Source organism: Carassius auratus, chromosome 21 (assembly GCF_003368295.1).
Source record: "Carassius auratus strain Wakin chromosome 21, ASM336829v1, whole genome shotgun sequence".
NCBI lineage: Eukaryota > Metazoa > Chordata > Actinopteri > Cypriniformes > Cyprinidae > Carassius > Carassius auratus.
Window position 1 is genome coordinate 19,959,157 of NC_039263.1, and position 19,426 is coordinate 19,978,582.

A 19,426-nucleotide genomic window follows, 5' to 3' on the forward strand; every position below is an offset into this window, starting at 1 on the left:
TTAAGATTTTTAGTTCTACCTAAGTGTTACCTTAATCTTCAGAATCTTTTTATTGAACTACAAAATATTCTTAACTTTTTTTTAGTTAGAAAATAAAACAACAGTTAAGAAGAATTTTATTCTTAATGTTCCGTGAATCTGGCCCCAGAACAAAATAACCACTGTATATGTAACCTGTTAGTTATTTGGTTGAGAAATGACTCGTTCAAAATGCCCAAAATACAAAATGTACATCCTTTATGTTATAAAAATAGAAATTTCATACAATGAAATACATTCAGCTTTTTTTTCAGCGAGTATACAGTTAAATAGCAGTCATTCTGTGATATTTACACTACTCATTCTCTATATAATCAGTTCTTTCTTTCAGTTCTGGCACTGTTAGAGGGCAATCTTAAATGGGCCAATCTGGATTATTTAAGGTCCTGGGCAATTTCCTTTTCCTGGTGCTCTTAGGTGGGATCTGGGGTTTGTAGTCTTCTCCAGAGCCAAAGTCCGGGCTTTCCTGGGTGTCCCTCCAATTGTCCGGGGCAGATGGGAAATCCTCTACGGAGTGCAACGGTCTGCTGAACACTTTGTTCTGCAACTCTGCAATGTCATTACGAATGTCAGCCATCATGAGTAACAGGAAGTCAAAGGATCCTGGTGGGCCCTGAAACCACAAACACACTCATCATCGCATGAAATTCCAGGTCACTGGAGTAAGAGTTGTCCCAAACCCAAATGATTAACAGAAATGGGCATTAAGCAATCAAGTAAAATTCAGGTGAGTCACATTTTTAACATACTGTCAGTCTTTCTGTATGAGCTGTTCCTCTCTCACTGTTGAGCTTGGAATTCATGAAGATTATATACATATATATACACATTTCTTTAATTTCAATTTAAATTCATTTTAATGGTAATATAACATTTCTACAAAAGCAAAAGGGGTAATATTTTTATTTCCTAGTTTCAGTGATTTTGCTATTATTTTTTGTAATTATTTTAATATTTTAATTAATGTTTTTTTTTGCAATTATCCTATAAAAGAAAAATAAATGCACAATTTTAATTTCAAATATAAGAACTGCACATACATACAGTATTGACATATGGTAAGAAAAAATATATAAAATTATTTAAAGAAAGGTAGAATTCAAAAATATAATGAGTTGGCTTTTACATAAAAAAGTTATTTAAATATACACTAAAATTAATAATACAGAAATCACATACATGTGTTAATGAATTATAATTTTACTACTACTAATACTATACACTACTTATAATTTTTATTATTAATAGAAATTTACTATATTTAAAAACCATATATATAAATATCAAATTATGATTTAGCTAAATTATAATTTTTTTCTAAATAATTTTTCCTATAAAATTAAAGAATTAAAAATACAAATGTAAAACATTTATCATAAGACTTATGAAAACTTTCTATATTCAAAAAGTTTCTATATTTTTTGTGACTTTCCATAAACTATTTTACAAAAGAAAAATATTTTCATGCATAATTTTAATTTCAAATATAAGAACTGCACATGCATACAGTATTGACATATGGTTAGAAAACAAAATTGTATTTAAATAAAGGTAGAAACAAAAAATATCTTAAGTTGGCTTTTACATAAAGTTATAATATATATATACAATAAAATAATAATAATACAGAAATCACATACATGTGTTCATGAATTATCGTTTTTCCTACTAGTATTATTTGCTATTATTAATAGAAAACTATATTTAAAAAAACCTACATAAATAAAAAATTATGATATATTTAAAATAATTTTTGAAATTATCCTATAAAAAAAAAAGAAGAAAAAATACAAATATAAAAAAACATGGTAAGACTTATGAAACTTTAAAATTATGATAAAGCTCAGTTACTTTCTAACAAATGTAATCTGATTTGATTTTAATTTAGATATCATTTATTGGTAAAAAATCAATTCGATTTTTTTGTAACTTTTTAAATGATCTAGTTTTGTTGTGACACAGCCCTTATCCAGTTAAATATAAAAAGGCACAGCAAAAGTTTTCAAGGGGTAGAGGAGTTTTTTGGTCTGTTTTCAGCAAAAACTAAATCTTCTAGACCTGCTTTTGTGTATAATCACAGTAAGATGTCTGTTTTAATGCTTTGAGAGGGAGACAGACAGATAGACAGGTGAAGAGTGATCAAAGGTAAGAGCGAGACAGACTAACACAGACAAATATATTTCAGACATAAGAACCATGAGAGAAAGTGCCATGATAAGAAGTTCTTACTGGAGGTCCGGAAGGCCCAGGAACCCCTCTCTCTCCCTGGAGAAACCAAACAAATATTTGGGTTAGCAGGATTACAGTAAAGAAGCCATGAGAAGTCCAACGGGACAGTTATTGCCCACTATCTCTCAGTAACACGATCACACGTGAGAAAACAAGCCATCGCTGGCCATGTCAAAATCAGACATCTTTACTCCGTCCTTCAGCTTCTGAACCACCACACAATACAATATAAAACCTAAAGACAGAAACAAGTTTATTCTGAGTGTATAATGTTATCTTTGCAGTGTTTCTGCGCACCATTTGGAGCTGGTCTCTAGCTCATTTGGGCTGAGGTATGGCAGTAGGTACCACAGATATTGACCCCTCTGTGGGGATTATGCAGGGTCAGGGTTCACGGAGAGGTAGTAAGCGGCCCAGATGTTTTTGATTTGTGAATACAAAGCCACAAAAACTTTCTATGCAAACATGTAACAGAAGTGCACACACTATACATGGATGCCTTGAACCTCTGCAAGCACACATATGTCGGAAAACAAACGAAACATTGGAAAAGTGTTCTTATGTAGACCTGAAACCTAAATATGTGAACATAAATGCTTCTGGCTAAGCTAGCTCAGTTGTGTTGTGTTCTGAAATGTCTAAAAGTGCAATTCATAAAGTGACACAAGTATGTTCTGTATTATCGGCAAGGGTGTGAAGAGTTTACTTCTAGACAGTTTTCTCTTTTAGATCAATTATGGACAATCAAGGGACAATCAATCTGGTTAAAGTTAGTTAAACTGTTGACATATTTCATGCTAGCTACCTGAATAATAACATCCGGTTTATTGCACTGACTAGAGGTGTAACAATACACTCATGTCATGATTCAGTTCGATACTTGATATTGAATAAAATTACATGCAACTAACTCTAAACCAAACCTTTTTCCTAACTACATTGTAACAAGGACACCTTAAATAAAGTGTAACTTTAATGTAATGATAATAATTTATAAACATGAAAGCTCAAATGGAAAGGAACTATACTCTCATTCCGGTGTAATAATCAAGGAATTTTGCTGTGCCGAGAGTATAGTTCCTAGCCATATCGGCCTAGAAAATGGCAAATTTTCTGTCAGTCTTTGTACATAATGTAACTACAGAAGAGTCAAGTTTTAAATAGGAAAAATATAGAAACCGTATGTTCATTTTTGATCGAGATGCTTACGGTCTAATCATATTCAATGATCTATTCTAAGCTAAGCTAAAAGTGCTACCGCCAGACCCAGAGAACAGCTGAATGGATTTGAAAACAATAAAACTCAACTGTTTAACTCTAGGGGAGTTTTCAAAAATAGTGGAGTGTTCCTTTAATATACCATGATTATCTGGTGTATTGTGAAATCGCTCTTTGTAATTTTCCTCAGTATTTGGACTAATCATATTTGCCATTTCAAGAACGTAATAATGGTGTTTTGACATTCAAATATCTGCAACTCGTCCTGCCATCTATGATGTCATATTTGAACATTTTGGCCTTAGGTCATCGACCTGACGCCATCCAAGAGTTTATTTGATTAGTGATCGGTCACCATTGATCTTCAATATCTTTATCCTGTTTTTCCAAATATTTGCATTCCACACATGGAAAACAGCCCTTGGCCACAGCTTTGAAAAGTGGTGGACAGAGATAAAGATAGACAGAAAACATGCCGTACCTTCATGCCATCTCTCCCTGGAGCCCCGGGTGAACCCTACGAACACACACAAAAACAGAATTGTACTTATGGAAAGAAAGAAAGAAAGAACCTAAAATATTCAAATGTTCAGTTTAGAAATACAGTAATGTGATTGTTAAAAAATGTGATTGTTAATATCAAATATTTATTAATTAAACTTGAATTATGAAACTTGCAGCTTTAGAATTGTCATAAACAAGTAAATAAAAAACAATATAAAATTGTTCAGTTTAGAAACACAAATGTGTCTATCATGCTGTAAAAATATATTGTAAATGCATTTTATTTATATTAAATGAATGAAAGAATGAATGAATGCATGAATTTATTCTTAAAGGTTCATCTCTGAAAAGGCTTCATAAAATAGCTTTTTATCTAGTTTTGGCCAAACTTAGGACCCTCGGCTCTCCAAGAAAGACATATTTATATTCATTAAATTATAGATTTGATGGTTTTATTCATTCAACTCATATATTTTCACATATTTGTACCAGAATGGAAAACATGATTCATCAATCTAAAAATACTGCATTTAATTCTTGATTCGGGTGATTAGAGAGAGCTGGTTCTGGGCCAGCGGCAACGACAACAGTCCTTTAGTAAAGACACAGAGTGCATGCGTTCACAGCCGGAGCGGTTGTGACAGACAGGGGAGGCCCATAACTACACATGTAGACTTGTATTTATGCACATGCAAAACACTACAAGATCCCACAGACACAGCTCCTTAGTTTTCCAAGAACACTGCCTAACTTCTCATTTATCAAATTAACAACTGAATTTGAGCACTCTTGAAATAAATTCATGTTATGAGCTACGACTCCAGAGCACTGAAGGTGTCATGTTTCTAGGATTCATAAATATCTGCAATTTTTCAGCAGTATTTTTCTTCATTGACGACTCGTGCTTCAGGGATGGGGTTCAATGCATTAAAAGCAAAAGGTCAACTGTATCGGACGAGTTAACAGTTTGCCTCGAGAAGCACTCGGGCCAAAGAAAGCAACCCATGTGCAGTAACGCAGTCAGCCTTTTCCCTGTTATTGCTATTATCATTTGTCAACATCCAGAGGTATGCTGTGCTCTGCTATATTGAAAAGTTTATTGTTTCTACACACACAATCTATAAGAAAAGTTTGGCACACAGCCAGCTTTCTGCTATGAAATATATCAAGCAACAATCAAAAAGAACAGGGGATCATACGTGATAACGGAGGACAGATCCTGTTAGAAGAAAAGAACAAAAAAGGAATATGAAAGTGCTTCCTGTTACCCATCCTAGTTTCCACCGCACCTGCAAAGACGCCCCCCTTTAGAGAGTCAGAGGTCAGCCAGCTGAAGGTCAGGGGGTTTAGGGGACACGTGCTTAAATGCTGGCCCAGGCGGAGGTGACCCAGCTAGGCATGAGTCCATAGCACAATCTGGAAAGCTGAATATGCAGCTAGACACTTGCTGTTAAAGTCACATCTCTACCAAATATCAACTAACTAAAGAAATATTAGTAATTTAAAGTAAATAAAAATAAAATAACTTAATAATAATATATGTAAAATTATTCATTAATACATAAAAACATTAGGTAAAACTATAGGGACCAACTCTCACTATTAAGTAGTTGCTATATGAGCATGCCAATTATTAACATATTAGCTGTTTATTAATGCTAATAAAGCACATATTCTGCACATTCTTTGTTAATGGAGAAAATTCTAACCCTTACCCTAAAGTGTGACCAAATGTGACCCTGGATCACAAAACCAGCCTTAAGTCACTGGGGTTTATTTTTAGCAATAGCCAATAAAACATTGTATGGGTCAAAATTATTGATTTTTGATTCTTTCTTTTTTTGCCAAAAATCATTAGGATATTAAGTAAAGATAATGTTCCATGAAGATATTTTGTACATTTCCAACAGTAAATATATAAAAACTTAATTTTTGATTAGTAATATGCATTGTTAAAAATTAATTTGGACAACTCCAAAGGCGATTTAAATGTTCAAATAACAAACCATACATCAATGAAAAGCTTATTTATTGATGTATAAATCTCAATATAGAACAATTGACACTTAAGACTGGTTTTGTGGTCCAGGGTCAAAAATATGATATTATATGATTTCATATTAACATTAAATATTATTAATAATAAACGTACATATGTATAAATCTGTACATATATTTTACATTCAATCAGCTCTGTTTTTTATATCTTGCATCTTATATATAAAAAATATCACAGAAATTCCTGCATACTGTACATGCAAAAAGAATGCATGTCCAAAATATAATATGTTGGATTTATTTGTATTTTTTGGCCAACTATCAAATGTGTTCCTAAATAAAACATCAAATCTGTTCTGATTGGCTGTGATTGTGCCCATCACAACTCAAGGAAGAAAGCTAAGTCTTTATAGCAACACCACCTGGTATCATGGTGGCAGCTGTATGCCCGAGCAATCGCCACTGACATTTGATGTTGATTTGTTCTCTAATGATATTATTTGCATGAATGATGGGATGTTACTGCAAGCAATCGTTGAAAATGAGACGGCGTACATAATTTTTTTGGCATGGTTACTTTGATATGGCACAATGATTAACATCAAAAATGTTAACGGTACTTCACTTCAAAAAAAGTGTGTCTTGACAGAGCATTAAATGTAAACACAGTCGGTAATGTCTTAAGTCAATGTAAACGATCAGGACATGAAAACGTGTGTGTCAAAATACTGGATCAGTCCATTAAGCCTCGCAGTGTTACAGTGAGATAGATCTCCACAATATTTTTACATAAATCTAGATTTGTCCTAAGCAGACCCAAGCAAGCGTGAGAAGCTGGATATTTTGTTGCAATCTCATTGGTTCAAAAGCCAACAACCACAGATGCTAGAAGTGCAAAGACTCTTCAAATGATATGAGGAAAATGTAACTGATCCTGCACCTGCTGATCCAGTTTCACTCTCACAAGGCTGCTGAAACTATTAAGAGCCTCCCGTAAAAGCAAACACGAAGTGCAATTGCGTCCAAAAACAAAGAATTCCATGGCAACGAGAGCTCAAAACTGATTATGTCCCAAATGAGACCAGACAGTACAGATTTACTGTACAGGGTTCGTGGCCTTAGAGTAAAAATATTCCAAGTAAAAATGCATCTGAAGTGTTTAAAGCAAACATTCAGTGACATTTCTAGTCAACAACATACCGAATTGCTCAGTAGATCTACAAATATCCACGGTCGTGAACTTAAGACATTGTCTCCAGAGGCTAGATACACACATGCTGCAAAGTGATGATTCGGCTGAAAAGGTTAACATTAGAAAGTCTGCTGTGATTCACAGCGCTTGTAATTTGAGTGTGAAAAAGTGTGTGTGTGTGAGATGATAACTCATTACGTCCACGGTCTGGGGAAGAATGTGTGAAAGAGTAATGAGGGTTAACCGTCCATGACAGGAAGTGTAAAGTGTGTCACCATCGAAAGCAACCACAGGTCAGTGAGCTGTAACACCTTCATGCTGTGTCTAAAATGAAGCTTGGCTCAATAAATCTGCAAATGCTGTGCAACAATGAAGATCAAGTGCAACTAACAATTAGGAAGTTACTCAGCATCTTAAGAATGTAAGTGTAATGTGATGTTTATCATCTTTACAGCAGGGGGGCTCAGTCCTACTCCTGGAGGCCGGACTTCCTGCAGTGGTTATGTCTAAATGCCTGATCCCAGCAATAGATTTCCAGCATTAAGGACACACGTCACGTTTTCAAACACAACAACGCATCTGTATTAACTCCATCCACTTCTGAATTATTCAACTATGATAATCTGCTTATCCTTTCGACATCAGCTTTACAGAAAAGAGTGTCTTAGTCCCCCCAGTGAGGTGACTATTTCAAGAAAAAAAATATTTTGCAATTGCTGTTTACTTTCATGTCATTTAGCTGCTTCAGGTGTGAACAGGCCTTTACATTTAAGAATGACAGGTCTGTGTGTTGAACGAGCACTAGAAATAAACCTTAGAAGGAAAGAAGATTTCCAGGCAAAGAATAGAGCAACCCCTGCATTATAGCCTTGAACCTCCTTTAGTACATCCTTTAGTAAATCATAATAGATGTGGAAACCCATCTAGGCTGATATTAAAGAATGTAAACCACAGGCCACCCAGACGTCACAAAATAGATGCTGAGCCAAAGCGAGTTATCTTCATAGAGCTTAATGGTGTGGCATAGACAAACAGCATTGGAAAACAACACCACTGCACCGTGTCCCACGCGAAACATCAAGAATTAATGGAGTAGTGCAATCAGATTGTATGCTTATGCTACACTAATTATTATAGATGCAGGAAAATGAACTAGAGCACATTAGTCCTCGAATCTGACACTTTAGACACTGATTACACCTGATAAGTGTTTAGGTGACTTATAAAGACTGATACGTACCACTGGGCCACGGCGTCCCTGTTTGATGTGTGACAGGTCCGGTGAGGGCCCCATGGGCCCCATGTCGCCTCTAGGACCAGGCATGCCTGGTGGCCCCATTTGTCCTGGGGGACCAAGGGAACCTTTGGGCCCTGGGCTCCCTGAGAGAGACATAAAAAGAGACAGGTTTACAGAAGAGTGGTATTTGGAAAAGAATGGAGAAACAGAATAATAAGCAGCATATCGACAAAGTTCACCTGCAGGCCCAGGTGGTCCTGGAGGTCCAGGTAAGAATGAGTGCGTCATCATCATCTTTTCATTGGTCATCTGTTTATTGACCTCTGTGTTGCTCGGCAACAAGGCAATCTGATGAAAGAAGAGTTAAAGAAAACACAGATCATTCAGGGACTGTATGCGTTTCCCTAGACAAGACTGAACAGAAACATGACATGTACTCTTTATCTATCACTATCTATTTTTATCGTTTTTTACAGTGACTAATAAAATTAAATACACATGAAAAATGAAAATACAATAAAACAAAATGAAATTAAATGAAAAAAAAATACAATAAATAAATACATGATTTAGGAATAAAGACTACAAGCCAAATATTACTTTCTATTTTATGGATTTTTTGACAAATATGTCACTATGAATGATCTTTATATGGAAAATAACTGTATTAAGATGTGACATATTCAGTGACATAATGGTGAGTAAATTTGCTTAAACTATTCCTTTAAGGAAATGTTTAAGGATGTTACTAATCATCTAACAGGAGGGCAAGGATCAAATATGTTATATTAAAAGGTAGATAAAAGAATTATAATTTAAACCAAAGTAACACGAGAATGTAATCTGATCTATAAACTGTAACATCTGCGTACATGCTGTTCGCAAAAACAGGAAATCTCTGAATTATTCAACTTGGTGCATGGACTGAGATGAGTGCCCGTCTTTTACAGGCCTTCTTTGCAGAGTATTTCACTTCAAAGGACTCTCTGGAAGTATCCATTACCTGCTAACCTCTGAGCTCTGGACATCAGTACACACACACACACACACACACACACACACACACACTGAGACCTTTGAGGTCTCGCCACACACAGTAGATACAGCCCTAGGCCTAGAGCATAAATCTGTGTAAGTGTCTGTGTCCAGCCCTTTGCGAGCAATTTAAATCTCATTTGTCATTGTTTCTGGTTTTGATTTGTGTCGGGTTCCTTGGATTGAACATATTTCAGTCCCATGTTGCTCCGTATGCCGGTGTCAACCGGTTTGAATAAAAGATCTGCAGTTGAAATAAAACACTACAGTTCTGCTCCAAAACTTAGTAAACACTGGAGTCAAATGCCTACATAGTAAACTACCTTTTAAGGCACAATCCTAACAGTCATTAAAACTCATTGGTAAAAATTCTATACTCTGTACACTACAATAGTTAATTTTGAATTTTTCTTACATTTTATAATGATGTTGTCAAGTACTGAATTGTACTGACTACAGTTTTTGTGAACTTTTGTTTTTTTATTTAATTTTCATAGGTTTTAATGTTGAATATGATTTTTAAGCTCACCAAGGCTGACTTTTTATTAAATAATGGTATTTTTTTTTCTATTTTAAAATGTGATGTAAAAAATGTACATACTGTACATACTGTACGTTAACTGTTTTTCAGCTGAATTCTTTTCTAAAGAGTTTGAAAGGACAGCATTTATTTTAAATGGAAATCTTTTGTAATATTATCATCATTATCATCTTTATAGTCACTTTTGATTAATTAAATGCATCCTTCTTGAATAAAACTATTAATTTCTTACAAAAAAAAATTCTAATAAGGAAATATAATTATTATCTTGGATTAATTTTACTGAGCTTTTTCATTGCATTCTGGGACTGCATTCTTCACAAACATCTTTTTCAAAAAAGCAAATATAATTTCATTTTATTTAATGGATTTCAATAATCAAATCTAATCTTAATGATCATAATTACAGCATTTGCATTGGAAGATCACTAGTTTTTGGAAGAGAACTTGATGAGACAAAAGGTAAAGAAAAGAAAGAATTTCATTACATTTTTAAACTGAAATAACAAAAACATTAATAAATCTAAAAATAAATTCATAAATAAAACTTGAGCAAGCTGATATCTCCTCTTCCAAACAAAACACTGGGGGGAAGTTACAACAAGGGTCAAAGAAACAATTTGTAACAAATGTTTTTGTGTTACCTTCTCCCAGAACCATAAGCCTTGCCTCACTTTCACTAGTTCACCACATATTTTGCTCTCAATCTTTTCTTTCATAGTCTGCTGGACCACACGCACAAGAGCTATATATCATGCCGTGACCATGAGGGTGCTGAGTGGATTTGTTGACAGTCTCTCTTTGACTGCAGAACACTGACTCTGCGCCCTCAGTCCGTCTAAACTGCATCACTGCGTTCAACATGATTTACTAGCCTGCAGCAAGGACAGACATAAGTCACACTACCAGGTTGCTCAGCTGTTCGCTTTTTATTTTGCCTATAAAGTCACCAACACATCCCTGAAGACTTGTATAACCGGAGTCGGACTTGCTCGTGAAACACTGGCAGGTAGTTGACCCTCGTTGGGTCGACTCACGTCTACAGATGAGAACATGCATATAAAAGGAAATCTGCTGCTTGTTTTAGCGAATAAGCCCTGCAGGTGAAACTGGAATAGGGCACCTTCTGTTTGAGTTGGAGAACGGTCATCTTCATCTGATGGAAGTCTTCACATGTGGCCGAGCACGTTCTCTCTTTCATGACGTTGTCTGACTTCTCAAACTGTGGTGCTGCAAAGAGACAACATGAATGTGGAAGTTAAGGAAGGCTGATGGACTAAGCTAAAAGGAATCAGCCACGAAGCAAAAAAGTCGAGACATCATGGCAAAAGCTGAGAAAACTTTAGATTATCACTACACATATTTAAATCCATACAAAAGTTTTCAATGAAAGCAATTCAAACTTAATTTTTTTAACTGTTTTTATGCTTAGTGTAATGCATCTTAACGCAGCAATATGCCATACATTACTCACCCTGAAGTCATCTTAGGTGTATATGACTTTCTTCTTTCAGACGAATTCAGTTTGAGTTATTGAAAAAATTATTTGATCTTTCAAGCCGTTTGATGCAACTAAGCATGTGTTGCACTGCATCAGTCCATGAGAAGTTTAATAAAAAAAAACTCATCCATAAAAAAAGGCCTCCTGTAGCTAACAAATGCATTTTTGTAAGAAAAATATCCATATTCAAAATGTAATAATTTAGCTTGCGCTCACTGTTGTAAACAAAGCAGTTCCGGGGGAATGACGTATGAGGTAAGCGTTGCGCATGCACTGTTGAGTCTTGTGAAAACCATCGTTTGTTAACAGGAGCAAAGGAAGCAAAGTTTCCTTTAGCAAAGGAAAACCAGTCTCCACTTGGCTCATATCGAAATCCTCCGAAATTCTTCTTTACACATCCTCTTTTTTTTTTTTACTTCTAATTAGTGACAGTTATTTTGTTTTGCTCTCTCCACTGGGTTTCTGTGTGCGTCACTTCTGAGCAGCGCATGCGCAAAGCTGACCTCATTCGTCATTCCCCCAGAATTGCTTTGTTCACAACTGTGAGTGCAAGCTAGATTAAAGTGATTATTACATTTTTATGTTGGTTATTTGTCCTACAAAAATACATCGATTTCCTACAGGAGGCCATTGTTCATCCCCTGGAGCCATGTGAGACACTTTTTTTTATAATGGATGAGTTTTCTTTATTAAACTTCTCATGGACTGATGCAGTGCAACACCCACTAAGTTGCATCAAACGGCTTGAAAGATCAAATAATTTTTTTAATAACTCCATTTGAATTAGTTTGAAATAAGAAAGTCACACAAACCTAGGATGACTTCAGGGTGAGTAATTTATGGCTTAATTAAAATTTTTGGCTGAACTTACCCTATAACATCAAATTTCAGTGAAATCAGTATTGAACATTGTGAAATAGTACATTTTAGCATACTTTTAAAAAGAGTAATTATAAAGTTTAAAATATTATATTTGAGTGAACTGAATGTAATGTTTTTAAGACACTCAATTGGATATTTACAATCAAGTTAAAAGGTATTATAGTTTAAATGTATATTAAATACAATTAGTTAAGAGTGCTTTTTTGGCTCGCTTAAGTATGCAATTTCAATGCCATTCCTTATATTGTGTTTGAAATAATATACAGTATGTGCACTGTCAAATTTACCAAAATAAACCAAAATATAATTAATACAATTTCTACTGAAACCGTCATGTCTTTAAATATATATTTGTAATTACAGTTGGACTGAAGCTGCAATTTATTACATTTGCAATATATTAACTTTAAATGGAAAATACAACAGTTCATGTACAATGTACGTCTTTAAAAATGCACTGTTTAAAAAGTGCACTTCCTTTTATTTCTTTCACATAATATTTGAAAGTAGAACAATTAAACATACTTTTAAGATTGGTAATTCACTACAAGTGCACATTCAATACAATTAAGTGCACTTCAAAAGTGGATTCTCCAGTATGTGGCATGTATGGCTGTTGCCTATTTAGAGTGTTCTAAATCAATAGCTTATAAGATTCCATAGACATCACGGCTGCTCTTGAGGTTTTGAAACAGAGATAATTTTGCCATAAAACCGTGTCATAAACTTATAACAGAGATTTTAAATTTTGCTCAAGACCACAATGGAGGCCTTACTCCATACATGTATCATCAGAAACATACTAGCTCCTGATCTTAATGTACTAACTACTGTCATTCCTGCCAGAAGTCTGCTGAGTTATATCACAATCACTCCTACAGCTTAGTTTGACTCGCAGCCGATAACCTCATTTGATCCACACACTGTAATCTCAGTGGTCTGGAATTCCCAGAATTCCTTTTTGGTACATCTGGATTGTTGCAACCCTGAATGCCCTGAAGGTCATCTTGTTTTGTGCTCATATTGACCCAAAAGAGAGGATACAGCAGTCAGGAAACCCTGAATGACTGATATGCTCCATTTACATTCATAAATTACATCTATGTATCTTAAAATTATATGCATTTTCACATTTATATGTCTAATAACAGTAAGGACATGAATAAATAAATTAATAAATAAATACATTTTCTTATAGTTTTTAATAATTGTAATATTTATATATATATATATATATATATATATATATATATATATATTTGATATTTTGACATTAGAATTATTCAGATACAAAAAAAGAAAATATCCACCCTTTCGACTTGGCTTATTATGTTTTGTATTTACACTGCTTTAACTGGATGAAGCATTCATGATCTATCAGAGCATTTAGACCGCACTCAATCCTTTCTACACCTGTGTGATGAAGAGATCTGTGGATGGACGGGTCCAGACAGGAAAATAAATATTTCTGGTTTTCTGTGCTCTATTTAATACCTCAAAACGCATGTGATTTGCATTTTTTTGCTCCATTTCTGCAGTGGAATAAAAAACTGTGGAAATGAACTACAATGCCATGAAGCATTTATAAACTACATGATAAAAATACGTGGCTGTTCAATACAAAACTACTGATTTAAAACCACTGAAATAGAGTGTAAAAATTTATGTTTTTATGACAAAATTCTTCACCAAAACACATGACTGCCAAGTAGATTTCTTTACCTTTTATATGTTAACAACAATTTCTCTGGATCTCACTACAGTAATTATTTCAGCAATTACACTTTGGAAGTCTGAAAGAGGTGTCTGAGAACAGTTTCAAGCCATGAACAGGTTTATATGTCCACAAAGTCTGGGAAACTACAAACTACGGAAGAAAGACCAAAAAGAAAACGAGCAAGCTAAAGTAAAAGAACAAAAAGCGTCGCTGAGAAAGACAAATAAAGATTCAGAGAATATACACTCACCCCGCTCGCCCTTGGTGCATGTTTTCCCATCATCCTCTAGGTAGAAGCCTTTCTTGCACTCACACCGGTAGCTGCCGGGGGTGTTCACACAGATCTGTGAGCACACCGTCTCATTATTGTTGGCACATTCGTCAATGTCTGATGCAAGAACAGAGAGTAAAAGTGTTAGGGACGTAAAGTTGGCAAAGGGCAAAAGACGTGATATTCGCTCCTGGGGCGGCATGGAGCGATTCTGTCAGATCAGCCTGATAAACAAAATTTGACTCCCATCAAATCAACTTAACACTTGGAAGGTCAGACCCTTTAATAAACACTCATACTGTCTAAAAACAACCCATAGAGGGCGCTGACATGTCCACACCGTATTCCTGATACTTCAAACAAGTCCAATTTCAAAACATTTATGAAATGAAAAGTTTTAAAGTGTTCTTTTGAAAAACAAAAAAATTATTACAAAAATGGCAACCACAGTTTCAGTAAAACTAAAACAGTTAGCACAGCTATTGTTATTATAAATGAACATTTATTTATAAATGTATATAAAAATAAAATAAAGATAAAATGTCTATCTATCTGTCTTGTCTGCCTGTCAAAAAAAAAAAGAATACAAAAAAAAAAAAGTAATAATTTTTTATTTTATAAAATAATTTGCATAAAGTTAGGCAGGAGACCAAAAGGTATGTTATCATAATAATAATTTTTTTTAAGGAATTGATTCATTCACACCTGTGCTGCATATTTGTTGTGTGGAAATTGAATTTCTTTGAAATGTTTAAGTTAATGAAGAGAGTGTAATGTGCGTACATCCAAAAACTTTGGGCAGGTGCTTGATCGTATGAAACCCTTCGCAGTCAAAGAACTAAAATCAACAAATTTATTTTTGAGAGCAGTACTGGTAGTGTGTCGATTTTTGTTTATTGACTGTGAAATGTTTCTGTTTATGCCAAATTGTCACTAACATGTATTTAATATACCTTTTGAAGTACTTTGTTCTCAATATCTCAATAATAATATAAGAGCAAAATCTTACCCAGGCAGTATGGTTTCTCGCGGTTTCTGTGTCGTTCCCGGTCATAATGATACCCAGTGTAACAGGTGCACACCACACGGCCGAAATGATCGGTGCACTGCTGTTCACATGGGGCGCCAGCACACACATCATAGTCTGCATATACAAACACACCCACAAACCAACAGAAATAAACACGACAAGAAAGGAAAGCACAAGACTGCAAAATAAACAAAGCTAGCTTTAAATCAAAACCCACAATATAACTGTCATTTCCAAAAATCATATGCAAATGTGCTACTTCAAACGTTTTTTCCCTTTAATTTTATTATAACAGTAAAAAGAAAACTCTGCAATCTGGGAAGCCAGTACTGCTAGTTCCAGTCCAAGAATTCTCGCATCTTTTCCTTATTCCACAGTTTCTCCTAGAAGAGCCAAACCATCTCAGACACAGCATGGAGCGCCATGTGAGTCAGGGAAATATGTGTCCATTCTCATCCGGTACTATGTGTTTCTCATCAGCGGAGAGAGGGCAGGTAAGGACACCAGAGAACACAAACAGCACAGAAACAGAAAAAAAGCCTTTAAAAACAAGCTGTTGACTATCTCAAAGGGGACCACTATACACTCTCTCAGTGTGGCATGAGGAACCGCAGAACGCAGACAATATAATTGCATGTTTTTATTTGACAGTTACGAGTAAAAACTCGCTAGTGGTTTGAACCCCTCAACCAAAGATTGAGAAGCATATTACTGTTTTCATAAGCTAATATACAGACCTGTTCCCACTAATAAAATACACACGAGGTAATCAAGATATTGTTACTGGAGGGGAAACTCTGCCAAGCTCTTAAAGGTGAGCTGGAAATGCTAAAACAACATTAAAAGCACTAGCTGAGCGGTTTCCAGAAGAATGATTTTGTTTAGAATGAGAATGGGAGACGAGGGAAAACACATCCAGAAATATCCGAGCAAATTCAACCCAGAGGAGCCTAATCTGGGTAGGAAGAGAAAGAGAGTGAGGGAAAAAGGTCTTACCTTCTGGAATACACTGTCCAAGCACAAACTTAAAACCTTCACAGCACTTCTTTCTGAAAGTGAGAAAAAGTGAAAGAAATTAATTTATATTTTCTTCAAAACTGTGATTAAGCGTTATACTTGATACTAGGCTATTGCATATGGATGTCAGTATATTGCTATACTAAATTCAAAAGTTTGGGGATAAGAATTTTAAATTGTTGTTTTTTTTCAATAAATTTATATTCTCATTCAGCAAGGACACATTAGATTGATCAAAAATTACAGAAAAGCAGAGCTGGGTAGATTACTCACAAATTGTAGTCCATTACTATATAAAGTTGTGCATGGTTTCAAATATTACACATTAAGCATATGAATAAAGACTTTTTTTTTTGTTTTCAACACTGATATGTTTCTTGGCCTCCAAATCAGCTCATTAGAATGATTTCTGAAAGATCATGTGACTCATGAACGATGCTGAAAATGTACATTTGAAAATGTTAAAATACTAAAATACAAAAATTATATTTGAAACTGTAAAAATCAATTTTTTTGCATATTCTATAATTTAAAAATATATATGCAGCCTTGTTGAGCATAATAAAAAAAAAGACGGGGGAAAAAACCTTTTGAACCGCAATTTGTGGTGTGATGTGATTCCTGGGAAGTTGCAGTAGTTGCATACAGACCCATTTCTTGAAATCTAATCATATTTTTTCCTCACCTGTTTTATCATTTGCCAGGAAAATCAAAAGTGCTTTGAAAAGCATCAAAGCAAATCTATTTTGAGCAAGCTTCATGTTCTGAGGTATCATCCATATTTGTAGCACAAGCAAACTGGGACGAGTTAAGCACAGATGCTTAATACTCAGGGTTTTGCCTCCAACTGAATGGAAGAGCAATAATAATAGTGACGCTTGCCTGAGAAACTCCTAGGAAAAGACTGAACCATGGCCTCAATCCAGTCTGAAACAAACTTGAATTAATAATTAATGTGACTCTTCTGCTTTTGCGATTTTCCTAATCCTGTTTAATCTGAAATCCATGTCCACAATATGAGACAGAAAGCGAGCGTCCAAAGAAAAAAAAAAAAAGTGTTTTTTTCTTTTTTTCTGGACAGTCATGGAAAACTCACCTCCAAGGTAAGACAGTAATATTCCCCCAAACTTTTCCCATTCTATTCATCGTGGAAATGTTCCTCTTTCAGAATGACTAGGGAACAACTCACAAGCACTAACAGAAATGATTCATTTCTACACTATGCTACAACGATTCCCAAATGTTTTAATGCTCAAAAAAGAAAAACTAAAAATACAATGGGGGAAAATGGAATTTGGACATGAAGTAATGGTGATATCCTTTCCAACAGTATTACTCACAAATTTTGTGGAACAGTCTAGTCTGCCAGAGTAAACTCTGTTGGTCTAGTCTGGAAGCAAACTAATCAACAATGCTTAAATTGTGCATATTAAAAAAGCATATCAGCTTGTTAAACAATTAAATGCACTGGTTTACAAGTTAATACGATTATAAACAGCTAATATATTTCCATGCAATCACTTTTACAGTCACAGACTAAGGAAGGGCTCTGAGCTGGGCTATGGCGGAAGGTATGGTTTGAATCACAGGCGTAGTTTAGGTGGTCTGAATCACGCAGGGAAACTTTATTGGTTTGTTTGATGTTAGAGATGAAAATATCAGGAACTACAAACACTTACAAATCTCTCTCGCACACACAAACCTATAATCAAAACACAGTAAACCATCCAAATATTAAGGAGCACCATCTGTATCTTGAAATCCTGAAAAAATAATAAATACACATAAAACAGTCTTCAACTACATGGAACCATATGAAATTCCGTTACAGAAAACAAATGTTGAAAATTTTGATTAAGGAGTGAAGAAATCACTGATAATTAAAGAATAATCAGGATACACGACTTGGCCATGAACTTAATAGTCTTGAAATACTGACTACATTAGCTTATTTTCAGAGAGACATGCAGTCTTTCCACACCACACTATTCCCTTTTCCTGCTGTATGTTGCCCAGAGCTAATGGGTGTCTTTGGAGTTCCCTCCAAGATCAAGAATTTTCCCACGGTAACAAGAACCTACAGCATTCAGGCTCCTGAGATGCAGACTCTGAGCGTTTGTTCCTTTCTAAACTCCTAATACCATTAAATTACATTACATTAATAAAGGTTTCAAAAGTGATTTCAAAGTTTGATTCCATAGTGATACATTTTCACTCTTGACCTTCATAAAGATCATAAAGATGGTTGGTTGCTATCCACTGTAAACACGAACAAGATGAAGTAGCGCCTACGCTACTGCCCAACACTGCAAAACAGATAGTCTGCCTTTTAATCCAGTAAAAAAAAAAAAAAAAATTGTGAACTCAATAAGACCCATGCTACGTCTTACGCAGAGCTGTAAAATCAGCTGTGCAGTGCCACACAAGCGCTGTAACTCACATTTATATGGGGAAAAACAGAAACTGAGAGAGTCCATGGGGAGGAAGCACTGAGAAGTGGAAGAAGAAGACAGAAGAGGCACAAATCTCCTGCTGTGGGAGGTGATGATGGGTGTGAGAGCAGCAGGAGGTGGAGGTGATTTTCACACTTCAACGCATGTTTGCATTCATGTACACACAGACACTCAGGGTCACATTCACTCTATCAAAGTAAAAATCACACATGCATATGCACACCACCACTATAGAAACATAAACAACACATGGCATGGGTTACAATACAGCTGTCAATTTGCAACATATGCAAATTAGATCTCAACTGTTTCAGATTAAATGAAGTGCAAATGAATATTCTGAAGTCTGGAGAAAATGAGGTCTCTAGCTTCTTGCATATTTCCCTTAAACAAAGGGGGAAATCTGTATTAAAATCACATATCTCAACATTGTCTCAAACTGTGCTTAGAATAGTAAAGTTTGTGATTAAAAATCAAAGAACTTCCATAAACACATCCAGGAGGATATTAAGAATGGTAGGTTTAAGTACCATGAGATCCAAAAGAGAAAATCGGTTTTTCC

At 35.0% G+C, this 19,426-nt stretch overlaps 1 protein-coding gene across 1 annotated transcript in view; it reads right to left on the bottom strand.

Annotated features, from left to right (window-relative positions):
* Window positions 1–220: 220 nt before the first annotated feature.
* Window positions 221–19,426, bottom strand: part of ccbe1 (collagen and calcium binding EGF domains 1) — a 47,093-nt gene continuing 27,887 nt past the window's right edge. The window contains exons 3-11 of the mRNA XM_026196634.1: window positions 16,391–16,443; window positions 15,374–15,508; window positions 14,344–14,481; window positions 11,117–11,223; window positions 8,657–8,765; window positions 8,421–8,560; window positions 3,968–4,003; window positions 2,269–2,304; window positions 221–652 (exon numbers count right to left, since the gene is read on the bottom strand). Coding sequence (XP_026052419.1) covers window positions 395–652; window positions 2,269–2,304; window positions 3,968–4,003; window positions 8,421–8,560; window positions 8,657–8,765; window positions 11,117–11,223; window positions 14,344–14,481; window positions 15,374–15,508; window positions 16,391–16,443 — 1,012 coding nt within the window. The 3' untranslated portion in view covers window positions 221–394. The remainder of the gene's footprint in view (window positions 653–2,268; window positions 2,305–3,967; window positions 4,004–8,420; window positions 8,561–8,656; window positions 8,766–11,116; window positions 11,224–14,343; window positions 14,482–15,373; window positions 15,509–16,390; window positions 16,444–19,426) is intronic.